The sequence below is a fragment of the Cydia splendana genome, chromosome 23 (assembly GCF_910591565.1).
Source record: "Cydia splendana chromosome 23, ilCydSple1.2, whole genome shotgun sequence".
NCBI lineage: Eukaryota > Metazoa > Arthropoda > Insecta > Lepidoptera > Tortricidae > Cydia > Cydia splendana.
Genome location: NC_085982.1, coordinates 11,601,285 through 11,620,930, shown reverse-complemented (window position 1 = coordinate 11,620,930; position 19,646 = coordinate 11,601,285). Strand labels below are relative to the sequence as shown.

The 19,646-nt window shown below is 39.3% G+C and overlaps 1 protein-coding gene across 1 annotated transcript in view; it reads left to right on the top strand.

Annotated features, from left to right (window-relative positions):
• LOC134801888 (irregular chiasm C-roughest protein-like) overlaps window positions 1-19,646 on the top strand; it is a 174,960-nt gene that overhangs the window by 101,248 nt on the left and 54,066 nt on the right. The window contains exons 5-7 of the mRNA XM_063774541.1: window positions 9,779-9,930; window positions 11,371-11,462; window positions 12,249-12,357. Of these exons, the coding sequence (XP_063630611.1) occupies window positions 9,779-9,930; window positions 11,371-11,462; window positions 12,249-12,357 (353 nt within the window). The remainder of the gene's footprint in view (window positions 1-9,778; window positions 9,931-11,370; window positions 11,463-12,248; window positions 12,358-19,646) is intronic.

The following is a 19,646-nucleotide window of genomic DNA, read 5'->3' as shown; positions in this document are numbered from 1 at the left end:
TGAGATATAACAGAAACTAGATCGTGTAAGCAAATTTTTACTTATTTTTATTAATATTTTTTTATTGAAATTTAAGAAAATAGGCGGCCCATGAATATATATGAACCAGTGCCTTTGGATTTATCAATAAAGTATTTTTCGCGCTGGGTTTTACTGTATTAAGTGTACTTACAGACAGTAAAAACTTATGTACACAATCACGGTAAAAATAAATGTCATGGATGACAGCAGTAAAAAATACTTAAGTACCTTTTTGTTTTATTAGACACGTGAAGACGATTAGGCCTCAAACTTAATCAAATAATTGAAATATAATCGCTTACCTGAGATCGTTTTTAGCACATATTAGTTGAATAAAAGCATTTACTGCACTCTTACACATTTAAAATGCCGAGTAAAAGCAATCCGGCTACCTTTACGAAACATTTTTGCTGAGAAAAAGCAGTGCGGCTGCTTTTATAGAACACTTTTACTGAGTAATAGTAAATTGCTAATGTTTATAGAACAAATAGTCGAGTAAAAGCACTATCGTTGCTATTAAAACACTAGAAGTGCTTTTATCCACTTTTACTCAACTCTTACAGCATCGATTTGCTTCTTATACAGCGCTTACTCGATTTTTATAACACTTTTAGTCTGTATAAGTGCGCCTTTTCGCGTTGAGTAAACGCTTACAGGACTTTTACTCGACTGTTTTTACACCGTTTATAGCACCAAAAAGCGAAAATAAAAACGTGCTCTCAACTTTTATAGCACATAGATTTGCTAGTTGGGAGGGAAGCCGTGGGTGACGTCATCACCAAGCTTAAATGGAGTTGGGCAGGACATGTTGCTAGGCACAGTGATGGCAGGTTGACGGATTGGTGGTCGCTTTCGGATGAAAGAAGCGCCTGGCGTCCGTTGGCTCGTTGGGTGGATGACATTCGGAAAATCGCGGGGCACTTTTGGATGAGACTAGCCGGGATAAGCTAGCTAGACCAGGACCGGGATAAGTGGCGTACACGAAGAGAGGCCTATGCTCAGCAGTGGGCGACTGAAGGCTAGAATGATGATCAGTTAGCTGTCATTCGCTCGTATACTGATACAAGAACATTCTAATATCGGTTTGACATCAGGGTGCACGTTCGAATTGCCCTGTTGGTTTAAATCGATTCGCAACTACCACGATTATTAGCGAGTATAATATTGAGTTTTAAATACGGATTATATTATTTAATCTTGAACTCTTGTATGGGATATAATTATAACGTCCAATTAATTGCTAAATTGTACTTAAGTAGACAAGAAATGATTACTTTTAAGTTAATTGATTCCATTGTGTTACGTAAATTAGACTCAGGTGGGGTAAATAAAAGACACGGGTAAAAATAAGACTAAGTTTTAATTACAAAAACGAAATCTACTTCATTTCTATCCCATTTAAAAAGAAGCCTTGTGTGTTTCTATATAAATGGAATAGGAATGAAATATAATAAATTTTTGACTGTTTAAAATTTATTTTAAAAATACTCGCATATATACCGCAAAAGTATAAATCTTTGCCATTTAACATAACTTTGTCCACCGCGTCACAGTTCTGTAAAATTGAAATCACACTTTCTTCACTTTTTTCAGAAAGTGTAAGGTAAAAGTTTAACTAGTGATCGACATGCTAATGCCCAATAGATGACACCTTGCTGTCACCTCTATTGACAATGGCTTAAGTTTCAAGACATGTACTGGGACCGCGTCGAGCACCAGTACGAACCTTACATCTGGAGCTACTTTTAAGTTCGAGTCTGTGTGGAAAGAGTAGAGTCGTGGAATGTATTGGTTCCCATACACTTCGCGACTCTTCTCTTTCCGCACAGACTCTAACTTAAAAGTAGCTCCAGATGTACACTTTCTGAAAAATGCGAAGAAAGTGTTATTTTTCTTTTACTGACCGAAGACGCGGTGGGCAAAGTTTTATACTTTTACAGTATATTTTTTTCAAAGAAACCTAACCACCAATTAGCATTTACCAAAGCTACATATATACTTATATGTATAAATTCGCCCATACGTACGCCCCAAACTTTGACATAGGCTTTAGCGTTAACCCCAAAACCCTTTAAAATCTCCATGAAACACTTTGCAAACATAATATTTCCACTCAAAGGCCTAAACTAAACATATCCGGCAAATACACCTAAAACTAACTTCAAAGGAAAAATCGGAAAGCCGGTTAAAAGCAGTGCGATTCTGTGCGAGTTAAAATTTAGTTGGTCAGAACTCAAAGTTAAAAAAACTAGACTTACAGGCGTATACTGATTTTAACAGGTTATGAATATTTTTTGAGTTAGATTAAGTTATATAAGTTTTATTGTATAAGTTAGTGCATATGTACATACATATAATCACGCCTATATCCCGGAGGGGTAGGCAGAGACCACGGATTTCCATTTATAATTATTTTACGTTTATTTGAAAGGTTATGATTTAGTTATAGATCTAATTCATAACCTGTTATTAAAAACAAACAAAGAAACAAAATACGTCATTTAATTTTTATAAGATTTTGCGGTCTTTACGTTGAGTCGACAGTTGAAAGTAGACTTTTTTTTGACCCCCGACGCAATAAGAGGGGTGTTATAAGATCGCCATGTCTATCTGTCTATGGAACCGTGACTTTCAAACGGGTGAACTGATTTGTAAGTTACAGATTGTAACGGTGGTTCTTAGACATGTTTTATCAAAATTGGTTAATCCGTTTGTGGGTTGGGTTTTGATCTAATATATTTTTAAATAATCTGTTCCTAGGGGGTCATCCATTAATTACATCACACGTTTAGGGGGAGGGAGGGGGTCAAGAAAATGTGACATATTGTGACATGGGGGAGGGGGGAGACACAAACTTTGTGACGTCACTTTAAATTCATCAGTAACCGAAAATTTATTTAAATTATTTTATTCGCTGTACATTTAAATAACATGTTTTTAAAACGATAATCGTTTTTATTCGTATAATTTTCTTTCCTAAGCAGTTTTGGGTTATAACATTACTAATATTTATATCGTCAAAAATATTTTGATAAATTATTAATAATACTTACTTAGGTACTTACTTAATTCGATTTGGCGATTTCGTAGAAAAAATGTCACGTCACACTAGGGGGGAGGGGTTTGCCAAATGTGACCAAGTGTGACAAGGAGGGGGGGAGGGGTCAAAAAACCTAGAAATTCGTGTGACGTAATTAATGGATGACCCCTAGAATAAAATACATAAAGACTTCGTCATAAAAATGGAACATTCTATCTAATTACCGTGGAGAATAAAAACTACAGTCTGCCAAAAAAATAGACTTTCAACTTTACCCAAAAACGTTAAAATTTTGTTGCGAACATACACATGTCGAATCTTCTTTAAAAAACCGGGCAAGTGCGAGTCGGACTCGCGCACGAAGGGTTCCGTACCATATAAAAAAAAAAAACAAAAAAAAGCAAAAAAAAAAACGGTCACCCATCCAAGTACTGACCACTCCCGACGTTGCTTAACTTTGGTCAAAAATCACGTTTGTTGTATGGGAGCCCCATTTAAATCTTTATTTTATTCTGTTTTTAGTATTTGTTGTTATAGCGGCAACAGAAATACATCATCTGTGAAAATTTCAACTGTCTAGCTATCACGGTTCGTGAGATACAGCCTGGTGACAGACGGACGGACGGACGGACGGACGGACGGACGGACGGACGGACGGACGGACAGCGGAGTCTTAGTAATAGGGTCCCGTTTTACCCTTTGGGTACGGAACCCTAAAAAAAGATTCTAGTTTATATACAAAACTCAAGTCTGCAAAAACTAGAATCCTTACCATACGCTCTCAGTTCACATTACGTTGCCTAATGGAAAATACGCCAGCATTAGGTTCACAATACGCTGGTGTGCTGAAAAAATCGAGTCACTCACGCTTGCCTAACAAAAAATACACCAGCAGTAGGTTCTCAATACGCTGGTGTGCTGAAAACTCGAGTCACTCACGCTTGCCTAGAGAATACGAGTAGTTGGTACTCGCGTGAAATACGTTTAAAACGGACGGGTTAACTTTTACAGGCCGTAGGGAGTTATGAGTCATTTAGTTTTGCTTTTATGCAAAACTACGGTAATGTTTTTGCGCCGATCACTTGCTGGCTAGATGGGGTATAAAAATATCTGAAGACAGGCTTACACAGATCGACTTAGGGCCACCTGCACCGTCCCACTAACCCGGGGTTCACCGGTTAAACCAGGAGTTACCATGGTTACCAGTAGAATTTGACATGGGTTTAAAGGGTTAACCCCGGGTTAGTGGGATGGTGCAAGTGGCCTTAGGCCCAAACTAAGCAAAGCTTGTATTATAGTTACTATTTAGGCAACGATATACATACTTATATTTTGTGTACACTAACCTTAAGATACATTTTACCAACACAACTATGGATTATGTTAGTCCGAAATAATTAAGTTTTTTATAGTCAAATAGCTCTATCATAAGTATCATAACTCAGGAACAAATTGGTCGTGATGAACATACAAATAAATGCCCTTACCGGATTTGAACCCACGACCTCATGCTTCGTAGTCAGGGTAATTAACTACCGAGTAAAACTATAGCAGTCTGAATGAAAAGGTAAGTAATTACTTCAAATTCGTTTAGGATATTCACGTTTGAGATCAGTACCCTCACCATGAGTTTTACGCGGCCTTAATCGCTAGCAACTGCGTCATTTCAAACGCAGTGCTACTCGCTTGCACCGATGTCAGTACGTGGGAGATGCATTGTGAGTTAGTTTACGCAGTCGCTAGCGAATACGTCAGTGTCAAACTCGTGGTTAAGGTATTGTAGTATTTAGTACATAGTAGTCAAATATGGAGAATCTACTTCAAATACGGAGTCCATTAGAGGTAGTCTGTGAACGGGTCTAAAAATATTATCATAACTAACTTTGCCTACGTTAATGACGTACTAAAATATAATATGCGAAAAAATTAAAATGCATAGTCTTCATGTAAAATTCATGGGTTGGGTACTTACACCATACAATAACAGAACGCTTTTTAGTAGGTACTTAGGGCATACTGAAAATTCCTGGACTGGCCACTTAGAAAAAATAAGTCTTCTCATACATCAGAATCCAGAAATTTTCAGTATGGCCCACGTATAAAGATACTGCTAAATACCGGCCAAGTGCGAGTCGGACTCGCGTTTCTAGGGTTCCGTACATAAGTCCGACTCACGCTTGACTGCACATTTCTAATAGGTTTTCCTGCCATCTATAGGTAAAGAACTATTATGTGTATTTTTTCAAAAGTTTAGACCCAGTAGTTTCGGAGATAAAGGGGGGGATTGTCATTTTCACTCACTGTCACTGCTGGGCAAAGGCCACCAAGTCTTCCGCAACCCCCCATTTAGTGCCTGTTGTTGAGAAAGGTGTCTTGCCTGTTGTTGAGAAAGGTGTCTAGGTCGTCCCGCCATCTCTGTCTGGGCCTGCCGCGTCCGCGCCCATCTTCTGGCATCCACTTGGTAGCTACACTAGCCCATCTGTCTGGATGCATGCGGCAGACGTGACCGGCCCAATCCCATTTGAGCCAACACTAATATAAGTAAAGTTTTAGGGTTCCGTACCTCAAAAGGAAAAATGGAACCCTTATAGGATCAGGATCACTCGTGCGTCTGTCTGTCCGACTTCCCCGTCCCCCTCCCCCCCATTATTGCCGAAACTAATATGTCTAAAATATTGAAAAAAATACACAAAATAGTTCTTTACCTATAGATGACAGGAAAACCTATTAGATATATGCAGTCAAGCGTGAGTCGGACTTAATTACTTAGTTTTTGATCCGACCCCTACGGGTTTTAAAGACATTTCATTCACGTTCGACATAAAACAATACATTGTTAAAAATTGGGTAACGCAACCCTTGGAACGAGAGTTCGACTCGCATTTGACCGGTTTTTTTTAAAAGCAGAAACGTCTGCAAACGATGTCACAAGCTTAGACTTAGGTATTAGGTATTAAAATAACTGGAAGCATTCACTGTCTCGGACGAGACTCGAACGCGCGTCTTTGGATCACCAGCCCAACGCTCTGCCAACTAAGCTACCGAACTATTAGCTGTCATCGAGTAAAGTGTCGCTTTTATTTTATTATAGAAAATATATACATACATACATATAATCACGCTTACTTCCCGGAGGGGTAGACAGAGACCACGGATTTCCACTTTTATTTTTTACATGTTTATGCAAGTAGCTGACGGTCTTTCCACCGCTATACAACCAGCGGACTATTTTTTTCATTCACAATAGCATCTAAACTAACATCTGACAAAGTAACAAGCGGGAGGCGATGCCTGACGATACATATTTGCTCCTGGCCCGCGGTCTATTGCTACGATCCTGACATACCTCTTTCGCTTCCTCCACTTTCATAACATAAATTCCTCATACCCGCTCGCCGGTTTAGGGTGCTCTTGACCTGGCCTTTCTTCAGGATTTCCCCGATCTGGTCAGAGAAAGTCCGCCGAGATCAACCCCTTCCAACTCCCACTTCTACTTCTCCCTACACTCTCTTTGTTAGCCTTCTTTCACTCATTCTTTCCACGTGTCCAAACCATCTCAACATACCTTTCTCAATTTTCGTCACTACATCTACATTCAGTCCACGCTTTTCCCTTATCACACTGTTCCTAATTCTATCTACAAAAAATAAAAGTAAATTAAATTACAGAAATGATATTTCTAAACTAATATAATTTCTATAATAATCTGAACCCTGATTACTCATGTGTAGTTACAGATAATGGCTACTATATTTTAGGGAGGATTATAGATTGGATTATACAGGTTTACTGCAAAGCTATAAGTTTAGGGGTAAGGGCTTTTGGTCCGCGGTGTAAATAATATATTGACAGAGGGTTTCAGATAAAACTAGCTTCTACCTTTCGACTATGTCCGCGTAGATATCTTCAAAAGATGAGATTTTTCCATCTCACTCACACTTGCACAGTAGGGGGAGTGGTCAAGGTATAAATATGGCCGACCATTCTAGACAGGTCATTTTCCGTTGCCGGGCGTCAGACCGTCAACAACTCCTGAGGATGCCTCGTAGAGAGGCGAAACACGTGTCGAGGATTATTCTTTTGGTGGTGGTTTGTTATATTTATTTGCGTATTTATTTTTGCGGTGGGAGGGTGGGGATATTAATTGTATGTAAAAATACGCAAGTAAGTATAACGGGTTAGCACTGATTGACTAGCACGTTAGCTTTTCGCGGATTAGCAAAGTAATATTTTGGTTTTAAATATCTTCAAAAGATTGAACCCTATTTATGCCCATTTGGAAGTTTAATAGTTATTAAAATTTGTTTTTCATCACACCAACTGGTAAACTTGTCCAAGTCTTGATTGTTCAAAAACCGATCGCAAAGTTGCATTTTATTCACATGTGATGCAAAGTAATCAAATGCAAATTTTGAGTTGTTTTCTTATGTTTGCTGGTTGAATTGATTTTTAAATGGTGATTTTGAATGATAAATATTTAAAAACATTCATTTGGATTTGATTTGGTTTGTTTTTGTTTGATATCTTACAGTTAATATTCTCTTTGGGTTGGTATGGTGAAATTTGTTTATAAAAGGGGAAAGGTTTTTTATAACCCTAGCAAGTGAAAGATTTCAAAATTGAACCACGATTCCGAAATTGAACGAGAGTGGTGAAAAGTGAAATCTTGGATGTTGCGAGGGCTTCAAGGCACGAAGTTTTAAAAAACTTTGCATATTGACATTACAATATCTTAAACCTAGTATCTTTAATATTCAAGAGTTTATTAAGTATGTAGCGCAAGGGACTTATTCCCTAGTCTTATATTATAAAACCAGCAGACTAAAGACCCTTTTTCCTCAAACCGACACATACATTACTTATTATTCATACTTATTTAAGCTTATCACATTCCCGTTTACGACGTACCGTAAAATCCTTTATTATTTCACAGTCCGGTAATAAATTAATTAAATACCCATTATACCAATAAAGCTGCTTTAAAATTCCCAATTTCCACTTCGCGCAAATAAGGGTAAACAAAATCGGTTGAAAACCGGTAATACCGGTGGAAACCGGATTCGGACGCGATATAATTGGAGAAGTGTAGTGATTTTACAATTTGTCATATTCACTGTCAGCGACCCGCTAGGGAGGTTTTCTTTTCGTAGGCGCTTTTCGCTACAAACGGGAAAAATCGTGTTATCGGCTATGCTCGTAGCGCGTAGGTTGCGCTTTGCGCTGGCAGTGAATGTGTTAAGAGAATTATCATATCATATTGTATCACTTTCATCAAAACGCGCTGGTGGCCCAGCGGTAAGAGCGTGCGACTTTCAATCCGGAGGTCGCGGGTTCAAACCCCGGCTCATACCAATTTGTTGGACTTAAGTATGTACGAAATATCATTTGATATTTACCAGTAGCTTTTTGGTGAAGGAAAACATCGCGAGGAAACCGGATTAATCCCAATAAGGCCTAGTTTCCCCTCTGGTTTGGAAGGTCAGATGGCAGTCGGTTTCGTAAAAAAAATTCTACGTCACTTCTTGGGATTAGTTGTCAAGCGGCCTCAGGCTCCCACGAGTCGTGGAAAAAATGCCGGATAACGCAAGAAAGAAGAAGTAGAGATTGTGTCAATTTCATGGTTTGTGTCGAGTTGCCTCTCAACACATTTCGCGTGCACCGATCAGCGCGATCGATTATATCTTATCAATATCAAAAACTTTACAGATTTTCATATCAGAATACCGCTAGGACAATTCGTATTAACGTCACACGCAAAACTATCTGTGGGATAAATGGATGGGAAATGCATTACGTTTTATTGTTATTTTGGTCTTAAAATAGTATGGAGAGTAATGGCGGTATAAAATTAAATTAAGTATTGGCATTGCCATTTGCAGTATGCGGATGGAGAATTTAATTTTCCTGTTGCTAAAATAGTGTTAAGTACCGTTCCAATTCAGACATCTAGACAGCGACATCATTTTTGACATATTTATGCATTATAGTTTTTGGCATTGTATGGCAAAGGATCCTTCAGCATATTGCCGAGGCGTGCTCAGGCATGTCGAGGTGTGCTTGTGTATGCCGAGGCATCCCTCAGGCACACTAAGATGTCTTAGATATGCCAAGACGTTCTTAGCATTTCTGGACACCTTGATATGCCTAAGAACGCCTGAGGGCTGTCTCGGCATTCCCAAGCTCACCTCGGCATGCCTGAAGACGCCTCAGCCATATGCCAAAGGATCCCTTGCCGAGCCCTGCCGATAGTGGGCGCTAGGTCTTATACAGGCTGAAATTTTAACCACCATTCATACTTTGCGGGTCATACTGAACAACTTTTACTATGGGACCAATGCTGAAATCGCGAATAAAAATTTGGCTGTCTAATAGAAATCAGAGACATCATATCAGCCGGAATGTATGAAACAGCGAATTTTTTTTGCGATTTCGGCATTGGTCCCTTAATAAAAGTTGTTCAGTGTGACCTGTGACCTATAAGGATACTATGTAGAACGATGAGCGGTGGTTAAAATTTCAGCCTGTATTAAATTTGACGATTTTTTTCTCGCATTGTAGGTTGCGTTATTATACTAGCATTAACATCTATAGACATAACATCTAGCGACCTTCAACAAGGAGGGGGTTTTGGCCGAAGTGTCAATTTCTATGGGCCAATAGTTGCCTGAAAATAAATATTTTCATTTCATTTCATTAACTAAAAATATTTGTCCACAGGCGAACCACCAATAAGGTCACGCTACGCGCGTCTTGTAGTCCTAGTACCTCCGGAACCACCGAAGATACTACAAGGCTCTACGTTACTTGCGGTTGAGGACAGGGAAGTCAACTTGGAGTGTGTGTCGACAGGCGGGAAGCCTGCTGCTGAGGTAATAGTTTATTTATTTTGATGCAAACATTGAAATTAGAAAATAAACTTTTAATGACGAAGGGGTAAAGTCAAAACGACAAAATTTTCTTTAGGTTACGGCATGACGGGCTAGGTGTCCCGGAGTCGCGATATTTTCGAACTTTTTTTCGAGCGATGAAAACGTTAACAATCATAGCAATCAGCAGCAATAGTTGCTAAGGGGACGAGGTGCTCAAAATGATCTTGATGCGACTTTATTGTTAAGAGAATAAGAGGGCATCAAGGTAATTTTGAACACCTCGCCCGCTTAGCAACTTCTGCTTGGGTTCGTAGATTGGGCTGGTACGTCAGAATTACTTTGCATTGTCCCTAAAATTGTAAAATAAAATACAAATAATCAACTTCACTAGATATGAATACCTAGATTATTTATTGAGTTTGATAGTTTGCCAATTTCAAAACAGATATTTTTGTTCAGGTTCAAGAATCTTATTTATTTATTTATTTTAATCTTTATTGCACAATACATGAAGATACAAATGGCGGACTTAATGCCTTAAGGCGTTCTCTACCAGCCAGCAAATGGGCGAATCTTAACAGCGTTAATACGTTAATGAGTAATCTTTTCGGCTCATTTATGTTTTCTTTCTTTTTGTCTTTTACCTTGCGTGATTATTTCTCACTTGATGGTCTCATCGGAAGATCAGCGTCGCCAGCAACATGCTGAGATGAGGCCATTTCGTGACACTTTACTCTCACTATGTCCTTTTTAGGGTTCCGTACCCAAAGGGTAAAACGGGACCCTATTCCTAAGACTTCGCTGTCCGTCCGTCCGTCCGTCCGTCCGTCCGTCTGTCACCAGGCTGTATCTCACGAACCGTGATAGCTAGACAGTTGAAATTTTCACAGATGATGTATTTCTGTTGCCGCTATAACAACAAATACTAAAAACAGAATAAAATAAAGATTTAAATGGGGCTCCCATACAACAAACGTGATTTTTGACCAAAGTTAAGCAACGTCGGGAGTGGTCAGTACTTGGATGGGTGACCGTTTTTTTTTTGCTTTTTTTTAGTTTTTTTTTTTTGCATTATGGTACGGAACCCTTCGTGCGCGAGTCCGACTCGCACTTGCCCGGTTTTTATGTATGTCTATTGTCTGTGTGTTTACGAATAAAAACATTCTAAGCTATACTCTGTACCTTTAGGTATTTAAATAAAAGTAAACAAACAATTTGTACATTTTCGGTAGGTATAACATTTATTGGTTAACCAACCAAATACAAAACCGCCTGGATCTGTCACTAAACGACCTGACTTTAACCTACATTATTTGATCATGTAATGTTTTCATCTACTCTCAACTGGCTTAAGGAGCCATTTGAGGGTACATTTTGTTTACTTTTATTTAAATACCTAAAAATACAGACTGTTTATTTATATCTTTGATATTTCTATAGATAACGTGGGTGGATCACGACGGGGGTGTGATGGTGCAGGGTGTAACGTATACTACAGAACAGATGGCAGATGGTAGCAGGCATGTAGCCAGGTTAGTGATGTCATTAATTATTTAATTATTGTAAAAAAACGTGATCTTGTGCTGGAGGGCAAGACTCACTTTGGGTCGTCGCGCCAGCCAAGTAAGTAAGTAAGGAGTATATTATATCTCCATTGCGTATAAAAATCATTATTTTGGACGCGACCAGATTCGCGATCAGTGGAGTACTGTGAACTAATCTAGCCGTGGGCGTAACCAAATCTGCGAGGCCCTTTTCAATGCCATCCCGAGGTAATAAAAAGGTTGGCTTTGCGAGGCCTCCCTAAGTGCGAGGCCGTGGGCAAGGGACCTGTTCGCCCACGCCTGGCTACACCACTGTCCGCAATCGTACCGCATTTTCACCGAATGCAAGTTTCCTCACCAAGTTTTGACCTCGAATACGTGGGCCATACTAAAAGTTTCTGGATTGTGATAAATGAGACGACTTATTTTTTCTAAGTGGCCAGTTCCACGAATTTTCAGTATGCCCTAAGAACAAATGTTATAAACTTATAATAGGTGGTAAGTTATATATTTAATTGCACAAACGGGTCTACCGCGATATAATTTCATTGTTTTTAACTTAAATTCCGACGTTATCTCCGTTGACATTTGCTGGGACGTCAGTCTTTCTGTGACCACAGCTGATGCAACTCAGCTGAAACGTCGGAATTTAAGGTAAAAACAATGAAATTATATCGCGGTACACCAGTTTGTGTAATTACATATGTGTACAAAACGCGAGAGTTTAAGGTGGTGAGTTAAAAATTATCGGTCTAATTCATATTTTGACCCCAGGTCGGTGCTTCGCCTACGGCCAAGGAGGTTTCACCACAACCAGACATTCACGTGCCAAGCCCAGAACACAGCCGATAGAGCCTACAGAGCCGCTTCAATAAGACTACAGGTTTGTAATTATTATATTAATGGAAAAAACCGGTCAAGTGCGAGTCGGACCTGCCTTCCAAGGGTACATTACCCAATTTTTTATGTCGGACGTGTATGAAATGTCTTTAAAAAACGTAGGGGTCAGATCCAAGTCCTGTTATGTTCATGAATGCTTCCTGTTGGACACAGACAAAATTACATTAAACATTTTGTCGAAATGATCAATAATTTATAACATTTTATAATGAATTAATAATAGTATCAATACTACTGGCGCAGTCGGTAGGTTAAAAAGAGTAAAGGATGACTCACGCTAGAACGGCCCGGGTCCGGGCCGAGGCAGCCAACACTTCGTTTTCTATGAGGGGTGATCACGTGACGCTTTCTAAAGGAAAAGTAGTGTTGGATGCCTCCGCTCAGACCCGGGGCGTTTTAACGTGAGTCATCCTTGAGTCATCCGTGCTACTTCCCAGCACGCGTAGCGACTTTTTCCTGCGAGATAGTAGGGATGCAGAATAAGTGGACATATGCAAGTGTATATGAGTTAAATGACATAGGACCAGCGACAGCATAGTGACTGTATCGCTACTGAATCGCTGCAATAAGTCACCGTGTACTAACGCTTTGCAAAGCCTGTAGAAATATAATATTATTATGTATTCGTACATACCTACTATACTATTCATGAGATATTCATGTTCTAAGAATGACCGTGCAAAGAGCAAACGATGAAAGAAAGAATAAACGTAAAGATAAAACGATATTATACTAACAAAACATAATTAAAGCAAGCCAAGCTAATTTTTTCGCAGCGATAAAGCCATTTTTAACGGAAGAAGTCATTTAGCCAACAGGATATGGCGCAAATTTCAGTTTGCTCCACTCTCCCCATTTTATATAAAAATTATGCAAGCAAGATTAGTGTTGGCAAAAATCGAGTCTAGAGAAATTAGAAGAACTCGATTTATTAATGACTCTGGGTACTTAAAAGACTTACGACTCTTTTGACTCTCAAAAATCCTTTTCTGTGACTTTCTCTTCTTCTTCTTCTTACTGGTGTTATTCCGGTATTTTGCCACGGCTCATGGGAGCCCGGGGTCCGCTTGAAAGCTAATCCCAAGAGTTACTAGTTTTTACGAAATCGACTGCCATCTGACCTTCCAATCCAGAGGGAAAACCAGGCCTTATTAGGGTTAGTGCGGTTTCCTCACGATGTTTTCCTTCACCGAAAAGTGACTGGAAAATTAATAAATCATATTTCGTACAATACATGAGTTCCTAAAAACTCACTGGTACGAGCCGGGGTTTGAACCCGCGACCTCCGGATTGAAAGTCGCAAGCACTAACCGCTAGGCCACCGGCTCTTTTCTCTGACTTTCTTTCTAAATTAAAATAATAAAGATTTGTCGTTAATAAAAAATACTAACAATACTTGTTGATAAAATACTTTGTTTACATGTCTAAATTATAAATTCAGCAACATTCAAATCTTCAATTATGAATGTTTTAAGTGTTGTCATGAATTTTTAAATCCAATTCAATTTTCGTTCCCCACAATACAACTATCATAATTTTAGTTTTAAACTGGATAAAATATGGTGTAGTTGACAAGTATTTGATAAAAAACAGTGTTCAAAAAGGACGCGAGTGTCTACAAAAGACTTATTAAAAAAAAACAAGATACAACATAGTCACTAGGTCAAAAACTATTAAGAGTTAATAGGGAGTATTACTGCAATGTTCTGCCGCTAGAGTGCAGCACTAAGAAGTTAAGTAAACCATAGAGTAACTTATACATACTAGACCTTAAACAGTTTTTTGACAAGTTTTCACAATGACATTTATGCATCAAGGCGGTTTGTTTACAGGTGGCCTACCGCGAAACGCGACAATCGAAATTTCGTTATCTACCTCTCTTTCGATCGAATAGGCAAGAGTGATAGAGAGGCAGAAACCGAACTTTCGATTTTTGTGTTTCGCGGTAGGCTTATTGATTGCGCTTGTGACGCCCTCTACGCAGAGATTTATGCAACTTTTCTGTAAAATTAATGGAATGGAATAGAGCTCAACTTTCTTGCCGGACCCTTATAGGCATTTTTCAAACTTTTACGTCTTCAAAGCTATTTATGTTGTAAGCCTGAGTTAAATGTAGGTAGATCCCAAATCATTAACTTTCGTAAATTAAATGTCCACAGGAAAGACGCCAGTATTCCGAACGTTTTTGACTAGAATCTAACAACTCTTGAGTCAAGTCGAGTCCATGATAAAATAACTTTAATAGACTCGATCAGTCCCAACACTAGCGAGATACGCAAACGAGAAGTTTGGTCATAAAATCTAAAATAAACGCTGGGTTAATCTCCTTATCAAATTATCTCATTTTCGAGAGCCGTTATGGAAATAAAGAGCCCGTGACGGTGTAAGGGGGTCAGCCGGCGATTATTATAGTTACCTTCAGTACCCCTAGCCTCCTAAGTCCTGAGTTCCTTTAAAAAGAACAAATTAAAATCGAATTTTGAACTATAACGGAATCTCAAAGGAATACGGACTACTGTGAAAGCGGGCGGAGCGGCGGAAAGCGCCGAAATTCTAACGTAACAAATATAAGAGCCTCGGTAGAGAGTAACATTTTGTACCATTTGGAGTTGAAACTCTAGGTCCATGGGGTCCCAGCGCGCATAAGTTGTTCGCAGAAATCGCGAAGCGTCTGGTTGACGTAACTGGTGATCGAAGAGCTGGCGGCTACCTCGCACAACGTATCAGCATTGCGATACAGCGAGGAAATGCCGCCAGCATCCTTGGTACAATGCCTCAAGGGCCTATTTTAGATTTAAGCTAGTTATTAATTTAGTTTAGTAGTACCACTGTATATATATTGTATGTAAATAAATGATAAATTAAAGGAATAGAAAAGGTTCCAAATTCAAAACTGCAAAAATGACTCTGGGCCTTAGGAGGCTTGTAAATTTCATTCGATGGCGTGATGTGACGTTCGCGTTTGCGTTAAGTGTCATTTTGTATGGGATTTTGAGTTTCCAAAAAGTCCCGCTTGGCGCGCTGTTCAAAATCCCGTACAAAATGACACATAACGCAAACGTTTGTCATTATCAAGTGAACAATATACACGCACATTGTTTACAACGGATGGAAATAAATAAAAAACTGAGGAAAATATTAAGAATTTAACCTTGCCAAAAAGTTGTTTTACATTTAAGTAAGTAGGGGCCAGATTCGGATTTTGAAATAGACATCTATTAGACATCACCAAGATACGATAACGATATGTTTAAGATCTAACCTGTCAAATTTGACATTAGGCACAGGATATGACTTAGAGATCCAATTCACATCTAATAGATATCTTACTCTATCTAACGTAAAAGTGACATTGGTTGCCCGAATTGCGCTGCAAAAGAGAACTAGTTGATATCTAAACTATAACGTATCTAGAATGGATCTAGTACGTGCCGTCACGTGTGAATATCTTGAAGTTCGAATACGGCAGTAGGTACATTTCGTTGCACGTTTTCTAAGACTCTTTATGCAAATTGGATTTCAAAATGAGTAATTATAAAACTTTTAATGTAAGTATTAGGATAAGTAATAAACAATTCTCGAAGAAAAACATATTTTTAAACTAAACCCCTGCAACAATTTAGTAAGATTGACTGGAAGAGATCCCTTATAGGGATAAGTTCGCCTTTGTACATTTTATATGGTTTGTTTCATTGTAGTTTACTTAAAACCTGTCTTATGTACAATAAAGTGTTTACATACATACATAGCGGTGGTGGCCGAGTGGATATGACGCCCGACTTTCAATCCGGAGGTCGCGGGTTCAAATTCTGGCTCGTACCAATGAGTTTTTCGGAACTTATGTACGAAATATCATTTGATATTTACCGCTAGCTTTTCGGTGAAGGAAAACATCGTGAGGAAACCTGCTTACATCTGCGAAGAAATTCAAAGGTGTATGTGAAGTCCCCAATCCGCATTGGGCTAGCGTGGGGACTATAGCCCAAGCCCTCTCGCGCATGAGAGGAGGTCTGTGCCCAGCAGTGGGACGTATATAGGCTGAATTATTATTATTATTATACATACATAAAATCATAATTATATTTACTGAAATATATGAAGCGCAACTAAAACCCACATGACAATCGGAAAATCCACCGTGATCTGCTGATATACAGAATTTTTGCAACTTCGGCGTCACAGAATTAAAGCTTTTTATATTTCTCTTATTTCCACTTTTCCCCCGCGTCCACTTTATCCTGACCTCCCCTGCCGCAGCATTGCACCATTTAACCTTTGGATCAGGGATAATTTGATACAGTTAGGGGGACCTGGGTACAATTGTTACCCCGAAAAATCGAATCGCTGAGTTTCTACAGACGAAGGAAATTGTGGGTAGTTTTTTTGTTTTGCTCCGTTTTCTTTTGTTTATTGGAGCTTAAGGGTTTTAAGGGTAAGATATGGGCGTGCGTGTAAATTAAATGTGCTCGCAATTATTGTGCGTAAAGATTTCTGAGAAAAAAGAAAATAGTGTGATACGATTTTAGATGAAATAAAAGGTTATTTATGAGCTAGGTACGAAACCTTTCTTATGCAGGTGGTTTTTTTTGTTTCATTTAAACAGGTCAAAAAAAAATGTTCTAATATATTTTTTATCTTGTTTTTTCCTTTACAAACTATAAGTTGCGTAGTATAACGGGTCAGAACTAGTAGGTACCTACGTTATTATATCGCGCAATAGCCAATTCAATATTATTGTCACCAGAAGGATGACTCACGCTAGACCGGGCCGGGGCCGGGCCGAAGCTTCCGGCACTTCGTTTTGTATGGAAAGCACCACGTGATCACCGATCAGCCGTCATAGAAAATGACATGTCGGATGCCTCGGCCCGGGCCAGGCCTAGCGTCATTCTAGATCTGATTCAATAAATTATTTAAAAATAAATACATCGCAGGCGACAGATAATTCCACAGTTTAGCTGTGCGAGACTGGAAGTTAAGGTGGGGCCTAATAAAAAAAACCGGGCAAGTGCGAGTCGGACTCGCGCACGAAGGGTTCCGTACCATAATGCAAAAAAAAAAACAAAAAAAAAGCAAAAAAAAACGGTCACCCATCCAAGTACTGACCACTCCCGACGTTGCTTAACTTCGGTCAAAAATCACGTTTGTTGTATGGGAGCCCCACTTAAATCTTTATTTTATTCTGTTTTTAGTATTTGTTGTTATAGCGGCAACAGAAATACATCATCTGTGAAAATTTCAACTGTCTAGCTATCACGGTTTGTGAGATACAGCCTGGTGACAGACGGACGGACGGACGGACAGCGGAGTCTTAGTAATAGGGTCCCGTTTTACCCTTTGGGTACGGAACCCTAAAAAACCGGACAAGTGCGAGTCGGACTCGCCCACCGAGGGTTCCGTACTTTTTAGTATTTGTTGTTATAGCGGCAACAAAAATACATCATCTGTGAAAATTTCAACTGCCTAGCTATCACGGTTCATGAGATACAGCCTGGTGACAGACGGACGGACGGACGGACGGATGGACGGACGGACGGACAGCGGACTCTTAGAGCTCGTTCCCACTATGTCGGATGTCGTGGCGATTTTTAATCGTATGTCGTTGCCGCTGTTCTCACTATGTCGGATGTCGGATCCGGATTTCAATCGGGTGTCGGCGATACTGTTCCCACTAGTCGTCTGTCGTGCACGATCGCAGCTGGCGTGTATTTTTCGAGTGGGTAGCGAGGCTTAGTACAAGATGAACGTCGACGAAATGTTTGTGGTTTTGTATTATTTGCGAAAGAAACGATTAGAGGCAGTTAAAAAAAGGAGATATTGGGTACACCCAATTCTCAGGGAAAGATTTACCTTAGGAATATTTCAGAATTTGATAGCTGAATTAAGAAGTGATGAAGTGAAATTTTTCAATTATTTTAGAATGTCTATAAGTACATTCAACGATCTACTATCTCGGATATCAGGATGCATAAACTACAAAAATACAGTATTAAGAGACTGCATTTGCACTGAAGAAAGGCTGTCCATATTTTTAACGTTCCGACATCCGACAAAATGTGAACAGCGCTATATTCACTCGTACGCGAGCGAGACACGACACGATTTTTTTCCGGGCTAGGAGGGCTGGCAAAACGCACGACATTTTATGTCGTATCCGACACAATATCGTTGTCGGACGAGTGTGAACAGCTTCATATAAAATGTTCTGCCAGTGGAACGTACGATTAAAAATCGCCACGACATCCGACATAGTGGGAACGAGCTCTTAGTAATAGGGTCCCGTTTTTACCCTTTGGGTACGGAACCCTTAAAAAGCAAGCAACGGGTTGCACTCTGGGAGTGCCGGCAGAAGTGAAAACTCAATGACATTGTAACAGTTTTTCGATCAGGTCATGTGTCCGTCTTACGTCTTACGAATCTTACGGTCACGTGACCTGTCGCGAGTTTATCATTTTTTCCCCACCTCAAAAAGTGCCCAGCGCCGCTAAAGAAGATTTCACTTAAAAAAAACGAATGTAATAAGGTAAGGTGGCGTAACACTAATATAGTTATTTTGCTCGGGGCAAGACAAACAGTATGATGAGTTCATACAAGTGATAGTCTTATTCCGGTGATAGACTTACCCCACTATATTACCTTATATTCACAGCCAGGCTCCAATTTCACCACGGTGACAGGTGCGACAATTGTAAAACATCACTGTTGCTGACGTCACAGGCATCCAAGGGCTACGGTTACCGCTTACCATCGGGCGGGCCGTATTCCTGTTTGCCACCATCATTGTTTTATTTAAAAAAACTTTATTATACTTATCGGAAAAAAACAGATATTTCTCTTGCTAAGTTTATGACAATTGTCACAAGAAAAACTACAATTGTCACGAAATTCTGACATATAACTCATTACCTGTCAAGAATTACCTACAATTCTTCTAAATCTTGACAATTGTCAGAAACTTCGCAAAAGAAATATCTGTTTTTTTCCGATATAATAAAGTTTTTTTAAATAAAACAATGATGGTGGCAAACAGGAATACGGCCCGCCCGATGGTAAGTGTAACCGTAGCCCATGGATGCCTGTGACGTCAGCAACAGTGATTTTACAATTGTCGCACCTGTGACCGTGGTGAAATTGGGGCCAGATCTTTCCCTATTGAAAGAAATGTACCTACAAAATAACAGTTGCTTACTGCAGTCTACTTGAGTACAATTAATTTCCAGCCCACACAACTGATAGCAACTCTTTTGAAATAAACAAGTCGCTAATCTGTTG